This window comes from Zosterops lateralis (genome assembly GCF_965231275.1).
Source record: "Zosterops lateralis genome assembly, chromosome: 3".
Taxonomy (NCBI): Eukaryota; Metazoa; Chordata; class Aves; order Passeriformes; family Zosteropidae; genus Zosterops; species Zosterops lateralis.
Genome location: NC_139764.1, coordinates 26,578,200 through 26,591,567, shown reverse-complemented (window position 1 = coordinate 26,591,567; position 13,368 = coordinate 26,578,200). Strand labels below are relative to the sequence as shown.

The 13,368-nt window shown below is 45.2% G+C and overlaps 1 protein-coding gene across 1 annotated transcript in view; it reads right to left on the bottom strand.

The window, feature by feature from the left end:
* The window catches only part of ZFAND3 (zinc finger AN1-type containing 3), a 135,791-nt gene extending 131,943 nt beyond the window's left edge, over positions 1-3,848 (bottom strand). Inside the window, exon 1 of the mRNA XM_083858637.1 lies at positions 3,763-3,848. Within this exon, the coding sequence (XP_083714763.1) occupies positions 3,763-3,833 (71 nt within the window). The 5' untranslated portion in view covers positions 3,834-3,848. The remainder of the gene's footprint in view (positions 1-3,762) is intronic.
* Positions 3,849-13,368: the final 9,520 nt, after the last annotated feature.

Here is a 13,368-nt window from a genome sequence, read left to right as displayed (position 1 = left end):
AATTCATTTGTTTTATGTCTATTAACGTATTTCCCTCTTTTCTGGTTCTAAGGCACTAAATGCAGTGGTTTGGTATCAGTCTGGACAATAAAAAAGATAAGCAGCAGTCACTACAGTACAAATAAAACTGTAAAAGTATTACCCTCTCTGACATACTTCACAGTATATGCTACCACCAGCTTACAGGCCCCTTCTATGCATATAACCATTTAACAGCCCCTCTGATGGTTTCACTCACAAGTGAAACCTTCTGGAGATCTTTAAAAGCCAAAGGGAAATTGCCAACATGTAGGTCATTAAAGAATCAGCCTCATGTCTAATAAGCAAAAAGGTTTAACTGGAATATAATACATCCAGTAATATTTTCATGTATTTATAAAATCTTCAACCTCATATACCCCATAAGGGAAAGGCTTCTGAAATCCAGTAGTCTAAGAAAAAATAAACATCGCATGATTCTACGATTCTCTGCTCTGTTAATCAGGAATGTAAGAAAGCGTTTTTCCAGGTCTTAAGAATCTAAAGTTAAGTACAGCATATTTTAGATGAAGTAATCTAAAATAAAAACTTGCACCCTTTCCAATCTTTGTACACTAAGACTATGCCAATAAATAGTGAGATAGTTGCTAATAACTGAAGTTGAAGATATAAAAATAGGGAGAAAGGGGAGCAAAATATTTCCAAACATTAAGTTGTATGAATTTTTTATAAATAGCATGAATACTGATGAGGTTTCCCAATTGAGATTATCTGGGTAAGTGAAATGATGTTTTAAAATATAAAGATCATCTCAGTGATCCATTTAAACTTTACTTGAGCAGAAATGACAGGCTGGAGATTCTAAAATGAAGGGCAAGTCTGCAGATTTGAGGATGGATTCCCTGATCTTCAACAAGAGGCAAGCAAATGTTAGTTGTTGACCTTAAGCAGATGTTTCAGAAGTTCTTAACAGCCTCACTCAAAAGTATCTTCTTTCAGCTGTTCATTTTTCAGTCTCTTAGATCTTGAAACATCAAGAGTTTAGTAGTTTTCCAGTCTCTAGAGATTCTTGAAACCTAGAGGATCTAAATTTTTAATATAAACCCAAGTCCTTTAAAAGAAGAACCCCTCCAACTTCAATGCAATAGCACATACTAGTCTGCTCCTGTAATCTGTTTGCATGCCATCACTATCAACACAGTGTCTCTGCAGCTACTTCTGTCCCTGTTCAACCAATGGGCAAGCTTTAGCCCAGTAACCCACAGCTTACTTCAATTTTAATACTTATTTCAGTTTTTTCCTTAACATTTCCTGTCATTGTGGCTTATTGCAGAAAGCGTGCATCTTACTACAAAGAGTCCTATAAGCATTACATAAAATCAATTAAAAAAATAATAAAAGCATCATCTTTTATACTTGGTAAAATCTAGACCTTATTGTTAGAGCCCCAGACACAGAATTGCTCTGCTGCTTACCTGGCTTGGGCTCACTCAAGAACTGTGAAAGGGTTCTCAACCACAGACATGGGACTGTCTGGCACTGACAGGGACCAGAAAACATAAAGCAATTTTGTTCCTCTACACTACCTTGTTTACAAATTCAATTGAAATGACTACAATCAACTACAAGTTTCCGAACTTTTCACAGCTTTAAATGTCCTGGCCCTGTTGTTCCAAAATGTGACTTGACAGACATTAAGATGACATGAAAGTCACAGATAAGACTGTGTCTGTCTTAAGATGCGTGGTTGGTGCTAACCCTAGCTGAAATCTAGATCAGCTGAATTTCAACTTCAGACAAACAGAAGTATTTTTTCCTATCATGACTTACTTTCTTCAGAGAGCTGGCATAAAACTGTAACCCCTTAAGAACTCCTGACAATGCAACTTCAACAGAAAGGCTCATCTGCACTGATTCACCAGACAATCCATTCAAGCACTAGCGAGGCCTAGAGGTAAATAAGGTCATGTAGTCACTTCAGCTTTTCCAGGACTGAAAAGCACAGCAATCAACTCTGGAAACTGACAACAGCACATTTTTTTAAGTGGAAAAATAGATATTTAGTTTGCCACTGTGTATTGAAATGCACCTGGCAGACACTTTAAGAGACTGAAAAAAAGGGTAATTCATTCATTGTATTAGTGGAAAAAGTGAGAGTTTTGTTCCACATTGCTGTCTTTCAAAATTATCATACAAAAACACTCCGGCATGGATGGTACTCTGAAGGGAAAAAAAAAAAGGAGAGGGCAAAAAAATACCACTTGATATTTGCTTGTGCAAGGAAAGCATGTTTAAAAAAAAAAACAGCTTTAAAGGCAATGGGTTTTCTAGAGAGCCTCCTGTTACCATTAAGGAGATCCTTGAACACAAAGCACCAGATTTTCTTCTCATTATCAAAACATGCTGAACTAGCCAAGAAGTTGAGCCCAAAGAAAAAGTTCACTTTCAACTTTCTACAATTCTCCCATAAGTATCACGTTGCAGAAGTCAGTGCACAGAGATAGCAAAAACTTGTTCTCCACTACTTTACAAAAAAAAAATACGGGAGCCAAAAAAAAAAAAAAAAAAAAAAAAAAAGACAAAATAATTTACTATGTATTTATAATCTGTCTTGCAAGATCACTCCCAACAGGGCCATGGCATTTGTTGCAATTCGGGCTTCTATCATAACTCAAAAATGGGATTTCATTTAAAATCCTGCCACTTCAATAAAGCAACCAAATGTACAGTGACATCACTAAATCACTCTTATTGCTTCTCTTTTCTCTCAGCCTCCACTTCCCCAGAGTACCTTAAATTGCACGACATAAATCCCAAGAAGGTACAATCACAGACAAGTGTAAATCTCAGGTGGGCCCTCAAAAGTCTATTTAGTCACATATTCTTTGAATTTTCCATAAATAAGAACATTAGGGACTAATGTTGCTGTGATAGACACTAAAGACATTTTATGACGATGTGGATCTGCTAGAATACCATCCCCCATGGTACATCGGATTTAAAAAAAAAAAATCAGTAACGGAAATATCTTCAACAGAAACGAAGCGAGAAGTGGTAGTTTAGGAAGGAATAGATTTACTCTTTTTTTTTTCCACCTTTGGCAAACAGGAATGACCCCTTACTTCCCTCTCCCTAAAAGGGTATCAGCCAGCAGCTAACAAGGGCCTTATCTATTATGAACCATTTCGCTTTCACAAGGTGGAGAAAGAAGGGGGGTTTTTTTGTCCTTAGCCTTTTTCCCTCATTAGTTATGCTGCCCTGCGTGAATTGCAGCGACAGCTCCCGGTTCGCGGGCACAGGGCAGGGATGTGTCAGGGACACCATCAGGACACCCAGGGGCCCGCATTACTCATCTGCGCCTTTGGGGAGCTCAAGGCAGGCCCCGGAGCGCAGCCCGCGGCCCCAGAGGAGGGGCGGCCTCTCCAGGAAAGCGGCCGGGCCTCCCCCGCCGGCTGCCGGGAAGGCCGCGGTGTCCGGGCGGGGGGGGGCGGCGGGCGGCCTCGGCACCCCCTCCCCCTCCGCTCCCCCGGGCACCCGCCGCCTCCGAGCCGGGAGCGGGCACCGCGGGTCAGGCCCGCGGGACCGGCACCCGCAGGCAGGGAGACATCCCTCCTCCGAGGGGGGGAACCCTCCTGCCCGCCCGGCGGGGGCCCCGGGCCGCCCCCTCCCCACCCGCCACCGGCCGGCGCTCGGTAACGACCGGCCCGCTCCCCCCGCCGCCTCGCCCTTCGCCCGCCCCCCTCCGTCCCCGTCCGCCCCAGCCCAGCCCCGGGCCCGGCTCACCCCCAGAAGCCGCAGGGGCAGCGCGGGGGCAGGCTGGGCGCCTTGCTGCGCTCGCTGCCGGCGTCTCCCATGGCGGGGCCGGGGCCGGGGCGGCGGCGGGCGGGGGGCGCGCGGCTCCCGGCCGGGATTCCAGGCCGGTCAGCTGGAGCCGGGCAGCACCACTGGGGAGGCGGCGGAGGGGAGGGCGCGGGGGGGCCCGGCCGCACCCTGCCGATGGGGCGGGCAGGGGAGCGGGGAGGCGGCGGCGCGGGGACGCGGAGCTCCGAGCGGCGGGGCCGCCCGCCCGCCGGTGCCGGTGACCGCTCCGGTTCCGCAGCGGAGCGCGCCCGCCCGCCCCGGAGCGCCGCTCGGCCCCTCGCGCAACAATGCGTTGCCCCCCTCCGGCACCGCGGCTCCCCCCGTCCTGAGCGCGATGGTTTCGTCAAACCACCGAATCAGCTGGGAGCGGCGCGTACCACAGCACATCCCCGGGGGAAGATGGGGTAGATCGCGTGCGGGAACCGGGTGAGAAGCGAATTTGGAGGGTGGCCACAGGCTCGAGAACAGAACAGGATTCTCAATAACGAGTCTCAGGCGGGGCTGAGGCCACAGAGCTGCCGCTCCCGCTGTCCTCTTTGGCTCTACCCGTACGTTGGGCACACAGTGGTACAGCCAGGGACGGCCGGCAGGGTGGGGGGCGGGGGGAACCGCTCCGCTCGCACATGCGCAGCCGGGCGCCGACGCGGAAGTCTGTTGGAGGGAGCGGGTCCCGGGGGGCCGGGCCGGGCTGCGGCTCCCCCCGTGCCGGGAGCGGCTCCGCCGGGGGGGAACACCCAATATCTTTCATTTGCTCTGGTCTGCTAGCGCAGTGTGCCGGGGCCGGGCCGGCTGTGCGCGCTCGGGAGCTCTCCCCGGAGGCTGGGGGGCTCCGGTGAGGTGCAGGGTGAGGGCAGGGACTTGTTCCCTTTGGGCTGCGCTTGGAGAGAGCTCTGCAGGGCCCCGAGGGCGGCTTTGGGCCTTCTGTTCGCCTTCTTATCCTCGTTCTCGTTTCCCTCAGCCCGAAATAAAGCCGTGTAGGCGTTTGCCGTGTCCGGGGGTGTCCTGAGCTGTGGTGAACACCCCTCGCTGTGTGAGTGAGGACACGGCGCTGGGCCGGGGGAAGGCCAAGGCAGCCTGGCCCCGAGCTCTGCGACCTGCCAGAGGTAAGGGATGGCAGGAGGGAAGAGCACAGAGCGCACGGTCATTGCTGGATGCCGCCCTTTGACGGACAGGAAAGGAGAGGGGAAATTCCAGCACCTGGACTTGAAGGCTGAGTAATGGGGATTGTACTTCTGGTACTGGTTTGGCCAACCAGTTACAGCCTGGCACTCTTTGTATCTTGGTTTTGTCTGTGAAATGGAAATATTGCTGATCCCCCCTCCAGAAATCTAAGTGGAAAAATACTGGTGTGGCATTAATGAAGGTGGATTTTTGATCTATTCCTGACTGCTGATGCCTGTCTTACACTTTGATTGTTGCTTTGCACTTAAAACCAAGGTTATTAAACTTTGAAAATAATAAACATTCTTAACAAAGTTCAGCGTATGCGATTCTTTGTGAACAACTAATTAATTCCAACAAAGATGTTATGGCTTTAGTATTAAGCTTCCTAAAGCATCTTCTATCAAATTAATTCACGACAGAAAAAAAAGCAATAACAAAGTACACATAGACACATGCTTAAAACTTTTTTTTAAAAAAAGTTGGAATTTAATGAAATCATATAAACAGACTTCTTGTGAAAAGGCTGGTTTGTGGCAGTTTAGTAATGGTGGTGATTTTATCAAACCATTCTTGTCTGGGGGTGCCTGACTCCCAGCTGATGCAACTCTCTGCCCTCTCTAAAGTGTCTGTGGCTGCAGAGCACCCTGTGCACAAGGGCTGCCCCTTGCCAGGGCTCTCTGAGGACAAAGCTGAGCTGCTGAGGGCACCAAGAGAAGTGAATGCGTGCAGAAAAATAGCCTTGGCCTTGTTAACTCAGCCCTTTAGGCCACTAAGTCAACTGGAAACTGAAATGGTCTCTTTTGTGCTGGTTACCTGCAGCAGAGGATGTAAACTCCCCTCAGATAAGGAGTGGCTTCTTAAAGATGATTTAATAGGCTTTATGTCTATAATTGCTATTAAAGTAAGCTCATACTGAGTTACCTTTCAACCATTACAAATGTTGTGGAGAAGCATTCTCTCTGCTCAGTACTCTTGTGTCATTTCAAATAAACCTTGGCTTTCAGCACCTGAAGGGAGCCCAGAAGAAAGATTGGGAGAGTCTATTTACATGGGCATGTAGGGACAAGGACAAGGGGAATGGCTTTAAACTGACAGAGAGTAGATTTAGATTAGATAATTGGAAAAAAAAGATTTAACTGTGAGAGTGGTGAGGCAGGTTGCCTAGAGAAACTCTGGATGCTCCATCCCTGAGAGTGAGGCCAGCTTGGATGGGGTTCTGAACAACTTGGTCTACTGGAATTTGTCCCTGCCCCTAGCAGGGGGGTTGGAATAAGATGATCTATCTTTAAGTCCCTTCCAATCCAGGCCATTCTATAATTTTGTAAGGTTGTTGGGATAATGTCAAAATTCCAGTTTTACAAGTAGTTCAGATTTTTAAAACCCCTGCTAGGGTGTGGTACCTCACTCCAAAGTTAAACACAAGAAAAGCATAAATTTAAGGACGAAGCTGTTACACAAAGCAAACACTTATTAAGCATGCTGCCAATGAAGATACACAAACAACTAACTCTGGCCGCTACTAATACCCTAAGGAGGGATAATCTTAGGGACAGACACATGATAGACTTCAGGATTATAGTGCAGTTGAATACTATGGGACCCAGAAGAGGGGAGCATGTGCTTTGATTTCATGCCATGTTTGTAATTATGTATTTGGCCTTTTTTTTAACATGACCTTTGCAACACTGGGTTTGTATATTTGTGATATTTCCTGCTTTGTTTAGACAACAGAAATTTATCGATGTATCAGTTCAGCTTCGTTTCATGGAAATTCAGTATGTTAATCTGTACCTGCTTTTCTAAACCCTCTAATGTTTTGATTTGTGTCACTTGTCTGCTAATCCCATCCATCCATTTCCAACCACCAGAAAGTCTGTTTTTGTGTTGAAATGTGGCAGCAAAGAGAAGTACGGCTGAGCGGCGCTTCTCTAGAGGCTGGCAAGGAGAAAACTGGTTCAGCTGATCTAAAATTAATGCAATCATAAACAGGGCATTGCAACCTCCATTCAGTGTGTGGGCTCTCCCTCCAACAGATCTCCTCTTGAGCCAGGCCTCTGGCACCTGAGGAGTTTTGGTGCTAACTGGCATTTTCTCTGGCTTTTTTGATCCAGAGTCCAGGCCCTGGATGTTTTCTCATCAATATACAAGAATTCACAGACAAATGGACACACAGCATGTAGGAAACGTGGAGGGATAGGCAGCAGATTAGTTGGACAGGGCTGTGAATATTCATATGCAGGAAGTTATCAAATGATCCAGATACAGCAAAGCATGTTTCAACCTTTGGAAGCAAATATGCATTGTAAATATACATTAGATGGGGGGAAAAAACTTCCTGAGTGATGGGAAGGTAATTTGGAGAAGAGTGATGCCTGGAGTAGTGAGCAACTGTTTAAGCACATAACAAGAGAAACAGCTCATGCAATTTTAGTTCTGTGTATCTGAATGCATAAAAGAGATGGGGAAGGTGCTAATTCTTTTTAATGAATGACCCTGCAGCTATTCTCCTGGCATATTTTTGTAGACAATTCAGAGAATACTGAGAAAAGCAGCCAAAATACAGGCTGCAGATGCTGAAGTACTTGAAAAATCTAATGTTTACTGTCTGGCCATTTAAGGAGAGATTATAACCATACATTCTTATTTAAAATTGTCACCAAAAATAGAAGGTATTTGCTAGCAGGACATACAGAATTTAGTAATAAATACAAACAGATGTCTCTAAGGAAGTAAATGTTTGGACATATGCAGAAAGTGCTCTCATGGTAAAGTCTGATTTTAACCTCTCATTGAGGTTCACTTCTAGTTCATTCTCAGCAGGACCCCATTACAGGATTAGATGAGGTAATAGACCTCACAGAATCAGGAGGCAAAACTCCACCAAATTTAGCAGCTTCAATTAAATACCATTGTTTCTCAAGAGCTCCTTCTTTTTTTTTTTTTTTTTTTTTCTCTGTATGCTAGAAAAGGTTGTACCTGTTTATAATCAGAACATTTGGGGGTGGTTTATTTTAGTATAAACATGATTGCCTGACTGAAATACATGTGCACAACCATAAAGTGGAGCAGGTGGAGAATGTCACAAGTATTGTACGTCTTCTCATTTTGAGATCTAAATTACCATGAAATGATAAAAGTGACTCGTGATGCCAGTCTCTTTGAGAGACTCTTGAACTGATTGAAATAATCACCGCTTTTTAATTCCTCTCCAGTAGGCAGATATTCTTAGTGAAATAATTTCTTTTGGAAGATCATTCCTGTTAAAACCTGTACCGAGGCTGCGAAATAAAATGAGCTTGTGGGAAAGGGCAGTGGAGAGGACATGTCTGAGCTCAAGCCATAGCAAACAATAAAAGTGAACGATTATGATGATTCACTAGAGCCCAGGGCATGGACTGCGGATCATGAAGGCATTAACCTGCAGCAAGTCAGCAACATAGATCTGACCCCAGAAAAGGTGACTGAACTGTGCCAAAGGCTGGCTGAATCGGGACTGAGGCTGCCAGGCTTGCAAGTGCCTGCTCCTCGCTGCATAGCTCACTTCATTTTCTCCATTTGAAACGCATGCCTTGGGTTTTATATGCACCTGGCCTGGCAGGGTGTGATCCAGCTGAATGCTTCAGCATTTGCTTATTCATTTTATTTTAAGTTAGGTGTCAGTGCAAGCTGTCTGAAGAGAGAAGTGCCCGCACCTTAGCCTCTGGCTTGGCCTCAATGAATCCAACTCAGTTTTCTTTGCTGCTTGAAGGAAGTTTCCAGATTAAAGAAAGCAAGCTGAGCTCACTTGGCCCTCAAAATTGCTTGTGTTGACAAAGAAAAAAAAAAACAAAAAACACCAGCCATGAATTATGAATTTATGAGTCACGCAGATTAGAAGGTTTTTGTAGCTGTGTCTTTTTAAAACATAAAACATAAGCTCGAAAAGTAAAGGGCAAGTTTAAATAGTTACAACACAGAATTTGGAGTTCGGACTTCAACATTCTTCTGGTTATTTTAAGTCTCTCTGTGCCTCAGTTTCATTTTCTCAAATGGAAACAATAATCTCAAGGGCAGTCTGGTAAAAGAGTCTTTATTGGATGGTGTTTTTAGAAATGAAAAACTGCTGTTGCTATTGCTGTGACTAAGAGAGTGCCATTTCTTTGCAATTAATGGCTGGATGGAGGGTCCAAGGTCAAAGAGAAAATTCTTAACCAGTTGCAATTTGCATTATTATGACTAACCCAGAGGCAATTAATAATATTTCTATTTTTTTCATACATGTAGTTCTTCCCCTTCCTGCCCCTTATGTAATCCAGGGCACTTTGAAAAAAGCACAGATGGAAAAATTGGAGTCCAATTAAACAAACATTCTAGGCTAGTCTAAGCATGCCACATAATATATTTCAAATAAAAAAACCAGAATATTAGACATTATTTAGTAAAAGGAGTGAGGATGCCTAGAAAACAAAAGTGAGTAGTGACCTCACACTGTGGGGTGACAGCAACTAATACTGAAATCATTCACACAAAAATAAACCTGCAGATGTTAAAAGACATGTAGATGTGGCACTTTGGGACATGGCTTAGCAGCAGTGCTGGGTTAACGGCTGAACACAATGATCTTAAAGGTCTTTTCCAACCTAAATGATGCAATGGTTCTATGTTCTATATACGTGAGACTTTCATTATTATTAGAAACCATGAGACCTATGAATCTGTAATGATGCTGAATTTGTGCTAGGCATTTCCTGGTTGCTGGATAGCAGACTCAGCAAAGACCATTCTTAGCCTTTGAATGTTCTTTTTAGCAAATGATCTCCAGTACTTCTTAAAAAAAAAAAATAAAAAAAAGGTAAGCATTTTGATGTGAGAGCAATTTTACCAGGAGGAAAGCAGCTTTGGAAAGTGAAACAAGCTGCCTCAAGTCATGCAAGAAGACACCTGCAGATCTAGTAATAACATTCACACTGCTCAACTCCCAGTATAGCAACCGATGCAGAGTCTGTACCGTCTTGCTGAACTCATGCCTTGGGTGCTCCTATAAGCATCTCCCAGGACCTGCTTCCTCTGCCACAGTGTCCAGGGTTGCTCAACAGTGGTCTCCCAGGTCATCTTTGCTGCAGCTGCTTGGTTTATAAATTGCACGGATGAAAACTAATAAAGTACTATACATGTCATTCCATTTCAAAAAGCAGCTTAGGCCAAAAGAATATGGTTAAATGGAAAGGTAGAATATGAGTAATATTTATATATTTCTTCTATTTTCTTTACCTGTCTTCATGATTTTCATAATGCCTTGTGCAAAGGGATCTTGTCTGCACCTAGGTTTTCTGGGTCCTACCGCAACACAGATGAAGCACTATAAAACTCTCATCTTGTATAAATATGAAAAAGTTCACCCTTCATTAGATTGGAAGGTGCCTGCCCCTGATAATCTGTTTGAATATAAGGTATTTCTGCTCTTTCCTCCACTGCTCTGAAGATGTCAGCCCCAGGGGCACAGCAACTGAACATATTTCTTGCCACCTCAATAGGTTTATTAATTCTCTGACTTCTGACCTGGTGTTTCTGAGCACAGCTGAGATGAGCAGTAATTCCCTCATAAACACTCCAGTGTCAGGGAGGCTTAATTGCTTGGCGTCATGAGAAAGTGTTTGGTGGTTCAATGACAAAAGGTCTTAGAGAACGTGAAATGAGGGCCAACAGTTCTCCCTTGCTGCCCCTGCCTGCTCCCCTCCATAATGTATCCAGCATTTCGCTTTTTCAGGGCTGTGGCACCAACGTTAGCAGAGCAAACCCTGATCCTGGCGTTTATGGTATCCATGTGATCACAGCAAGATCAGAAGTTAGAAGTCATAAGTGCAGCTTGGGTAATTTTGTAAACAGCAGCAGCACCAATTTCTTTTACAGCAAGTAAAAAAACCAAAAACATTGCAACTGGAAATGAAGAGCATACAGAGCAGCTGTTTCAAATTTGTCTGATGCTGTTATAAAACAAGTTTAAAGTGTTAACAGTTGTACCCATGGCACAGTTTCCCCTGCTGTGTGCACACTGACAGCTTTCCTTTATGCCATATAACTGAGCTACCACATTTGTGCTCAGTTCCCTTGCTGTTCCTCTGAGATGCATTTCTCCAGCTGTGGGTTGGAAATGACTGGGCAGGCTCCTGGACTTGCAGGAATGCTGTGCAGCCAACGACAACTATCATGCCATGCAGCAGCATCTGCTGAGCTGGCCAGTGCTTGTGGTGGTCCTCAAACCTTTTGCCCATTCTGTGAAATGTGTGTTGCCTTCTGACTCAGGAGGAGAGTCACACCTCCAGAGAGCCCCAAGTGTTTCACACTCTGCCTGTCACATCAAGGTGATGGCAGGATACAAGCAGGAAAAGTTGGAGGGGGTGGTGGTGGCCCTCACCAGCGTAGTGCTCCCCAGGCCACAACAGCAGCCACTGAATATACTGATACAGATACTGAAGAGGAGGTGAACTGGTGAGGGGCTGCTGGAGAATCCTGTCCTGCCTCTTGCAGTAACGTACCTGGGACAGTGTGCTCTGATCTCCTCTCCCTGGGCTGAAAACACTGAGATCTGAAGGAGTCTTTCGCCTAAAGGGCAGAACTGCTACTCTAGTTTAGAGGAGCTGGAATATTTGCCAAAGGGTGAGGAAATGGTGCTCGTTGAAGGTAGGGAGAATGCTGAGGCTTTGAATTTTCCTTAGAAACTCAGCAGGGGATTTCTGTACCCCCCTCTGTCAAGCAGCAAAGCATTTCACTCTAACAGGCTACTGCTAAACCCAGGATATCCCATTTTGTTTCAGTCAGGTGAGAAATTTGAGGAGAAACTAGACAGCAAAGCAACAGATAAGAAATCCAAGCAGCAAGTCATGAAAGAATGGTTTCCAGGGAACTGGGGGAGTTAGGACTCAGAATCTGGAAGTGAAGCAGTAGTTAGGGAGATGCTTCTGACAAGATACCAGCCATGGTGAGAATCCTTGGCCCAGCTGCAAGAGAAAGAAATTGATCTGCAAAACAACACTGTAGTTGGGATGGAAAGTGGAGAGCAGACTGGATGAGAGACAGGCTGAAGCAGCTGAACTTCATGACTACAAGCCCCAGTGGGAGCAGCTGGGAAACTCCAGCTGCTGATCCTTACTTTGTTCCTGTACAGCTCTGTTGATGGTACCAGCAGTGCAGAAAGAGGAATGGGCTGCATGGTGTGGGGCCACTCCTGGGTGGAGGTGGGGAGATGCTATCTCCCCACAGCACAAGGAACAGCCATCCTTGTCCCAAAGTCTCTGGAACTCTCCATCCCAGATTTCATAGCCTGTAACACACTAAGTACATAGGTGGCCCCCGAGTCACACAGCTGCTGTGAGAGGGAGGATTTCTTACGAGTAGGTGGGAGGGAAAGTGGCTGTCAGTGTTTGTGGATGAGTGAGGTAGGTGGAGGTCTCAGAGTGGGGAGAGGGGAGGGAAATGAGCTCACTGCAGCTTCTTCACTTTCTGAAGGTTGACTTACTGTTTTCCAGCTTCCCAAACTCATCTTTGACTTCAGCAGTGAGTCTGGCCTGGATGGGCTCCAAATGCGTGGATTTGTAAGATAAATTGAGGCTGTGAGTGGTGCAAGAGTCTGGCTAGAAGATCAGTGCAAATGCTTATGCTCAGGTGTGGAGCTGAGTGCTGGCACAGAAATGAAACACTGGGTGATCTAAACTATGTGTGCAAGAGACAGAGAATAAATCACTGTTGGGGTTTGCATATCAGTTTCAGGAAGATTATTGCATTTTACATTTTACAGAAAACTTCAGCAGGACAGCTTACATCTCGAAGGCTGCTCAGGAGAAGAGGTGGAACCTGGGGCAGGTCAATGGTTAACAAGCTGAAAAGAATTCAGTGAAATAATACAGGCAGAAACCATAGCAATGGAGAAAGGAGTAACAAGAGGGTAGGAAAGAGGAAGTTATCAGCGAGCTCTTAGAAAGCAATACAAAAACTGAGAGACTTCTGAGCAGGGATCCTCAAGCCCTTAATGTCACAATTAGCCTCATGAAGGTTGTCTGTGTTGCTGGGACTGTCACTTGTGTTACCTGCTGAGTTTATTAATTTCTTTATTAACCCCCACAGCAGTGGTTAACAGGAGAGGTTTAGGAAGACCAAGGGAAAAACTGGTAGAGTGGCTTTGTCTGTAATGACTTCTATTTCTGAAAAAATGTGACAGTTCAACACCTCAAAATGGGATCTGGGACAAACTGCTTTGTTTTCCAATTCTGTTATCCATAGTCAAGGGTGGATTAACACTGCGTCAGTGCAAGCCTAATCATTTCACTAGTGAAGAAAGCTTTCTGCTGTCCTGGTGAAGAAAACCTTGAAAAACCCTATTCAGGAATT